General features: G+C 44.3%; 1 protein-coding gene across 1 annotated transcript; it reads right to left on the reverse strand.

The window, feature by feature from the left end:
- Nucleotides 1–212: 212 nt before the first annotated feature.
- Nucleotides 213–1,776, reverse strand: SARC_14713 (hypothetical protein; the record flags this gene model as incomplete). The annotated part of the gene is made up of 3 exons (XM_014291154.1): nt 213–293; nt 665–779; nt 1,681–1,776. Coding segments are annotated over 3 exons (292 nt in total), but the record flags the coding sequence as incomplete, so codon positions are not given.
- Between the last annotated feature and the right edge of the window lie 66 nt (nt 1,777–1,842).

Genomic DNA, 1,842 nt, shown 5'->3' on the forward strand with positions numbered 1-1,842 from the left:
TATACAGTAAACGTTTACACAACACGACACAAGACAAACGTGTACATATGTAGACAAAACTAAACGCATACATAAAGACATGAATACAGCGGTGTATAGACACACATAAACACAACACTCTGTATGAGAATAGAGAGACAGCTGTGAACGCGTTCATCGTAAATTGAGACGACACAACAGCCTGACCAAACAAACTGCGCAACAGAACATACGACGAGTTGATGGCCCCTGAGCTGCCAGAGGAACGTTTGAGCGTTTGTACTCTGGGAGTTGCAGGCGCCTTCTGCAGGGCACTGGCGGTGAGAAAATAAGCAATGTTGATGAGAAAATAGGCAGTTTTGGTGAGGAAATAAGCGATATCGGTGAGAAAACAGGCCATGTTGATGAGAAAATAGGCAATGTTAATGGAAAAATATGAGGGGAGAACGGACTAGCGCTATAGGTACCGAATCGACCGTTCACGTAAGCTTGTTTCAGCATAGGGATAGAGTTAGTAAACCTAAAACCCAACAGACGGGGTTTTCGATTCGGGCCTAGACAAGTAGATGATGGGACTCCAAGCCACGTGATGAAACTGCGCGTATGCCACTACACGCACTGAACCATTCCAAATAAGTCATGCATCCTTCCATATAAGGGCATGGTCTATTTATAGAACACCCACCTTTCCACCACTGTGGCACTGGATAACGCGCGTGACAGTCCTTTCGTCGGGGACTGTCCTATAGTTGCGAATTTGGACCGCCCCTGGTGCACCTTGCGCTCCGATATATCGTCGTCTGTATACCACGTGTGGATGTAGGTTGGGTTTTTAGAGTTTAGTATATCTCGATGTTGGTTAGTGTATATCTCGATGTAGGTCAGTGTATATCTCGATGTAGGTTAGTGTAGCAGAGTCACATAGAGTGTACGAGGTTTGGGATACTAGCGGTAGTTATGTATACAGCATGTAGGCATATATAACGAGTCGACTTGTGAGACCTTCTCATGTATGTGCACACCTTCTATCACTCACATCTCCACATGTATGTATCGTTAACGCAACCTGCAGTGGTTGGCTGTATGTGCGGGTGTACACACATCGTCATACACGCATAACAAGCTGATAAAGTGGACGTCTTTTATAGTAGGCGGTTATATATAAACACTATTGTACGTGTGTGCGGACACTACCCATTTCTCGGCTGTGTGCAGGTCAGTCCAACCAGACTTTGTAAGAGGTGCATTGACATGCACCTGCTGTGGTGATAAAAGGGACCAACCGTCTTCTGAAATTGGTGTGATTGCTTCCCGTTTATATTCGCTATTCGCATGTGTATACGAGGACGTACATGACCAATTCCTCTGATTTGTAGATGTAGGGGAAAATTAGGTTCTCCTCTTGGCCTACAGAATATATGCGCTCACCCACCGTCAGTAAAATGGTCAGAGTGCCATGCGGCCCCATTGGTATAGGGTTAGGGGTTTAGGATTTAGGGTTTAGGGTAAAACAGTAAAGTTGGTATGAACTAAACCATCAGCCTGTGGCATGTGCTTTCACTAGGTGGTAAAAGGTGTCTGTCGCTCAAACGGCAATTCTTCAATGGGGAGACTACAATATAAGATATATTTAACTTTCCACCAATCAGATGCACGCATACTACAGCTATTTAAACTCTCGGCCAATGGATAAACGCATACCTGGGCCCATGGAGCTTCGCTGCGACCGTGTAGTGTGCAAGCCCAAAGTGTCGTCACCATGAATTGTAATCCCATTGCCAGAGCTGTCTGTCGTACCTACAAGTAAATTAAATTGAAATAAAGTAATATATATATTTACGTATACGTATACATTTATATATA

Source organism: Sphaeroforma arctica (genome assembly GCF_001186125.1).
Source record: "Sphaeroforma arctica JP610 unplaced genomic scaffold supercont1.4996, whole genome shotgun sequence".
NCBI classification, from domain to species: domain Eukaryota; class Ichthyosporea; order Ichthyophonida; genus Sphaeroforma; species Sphaeroforma arctica.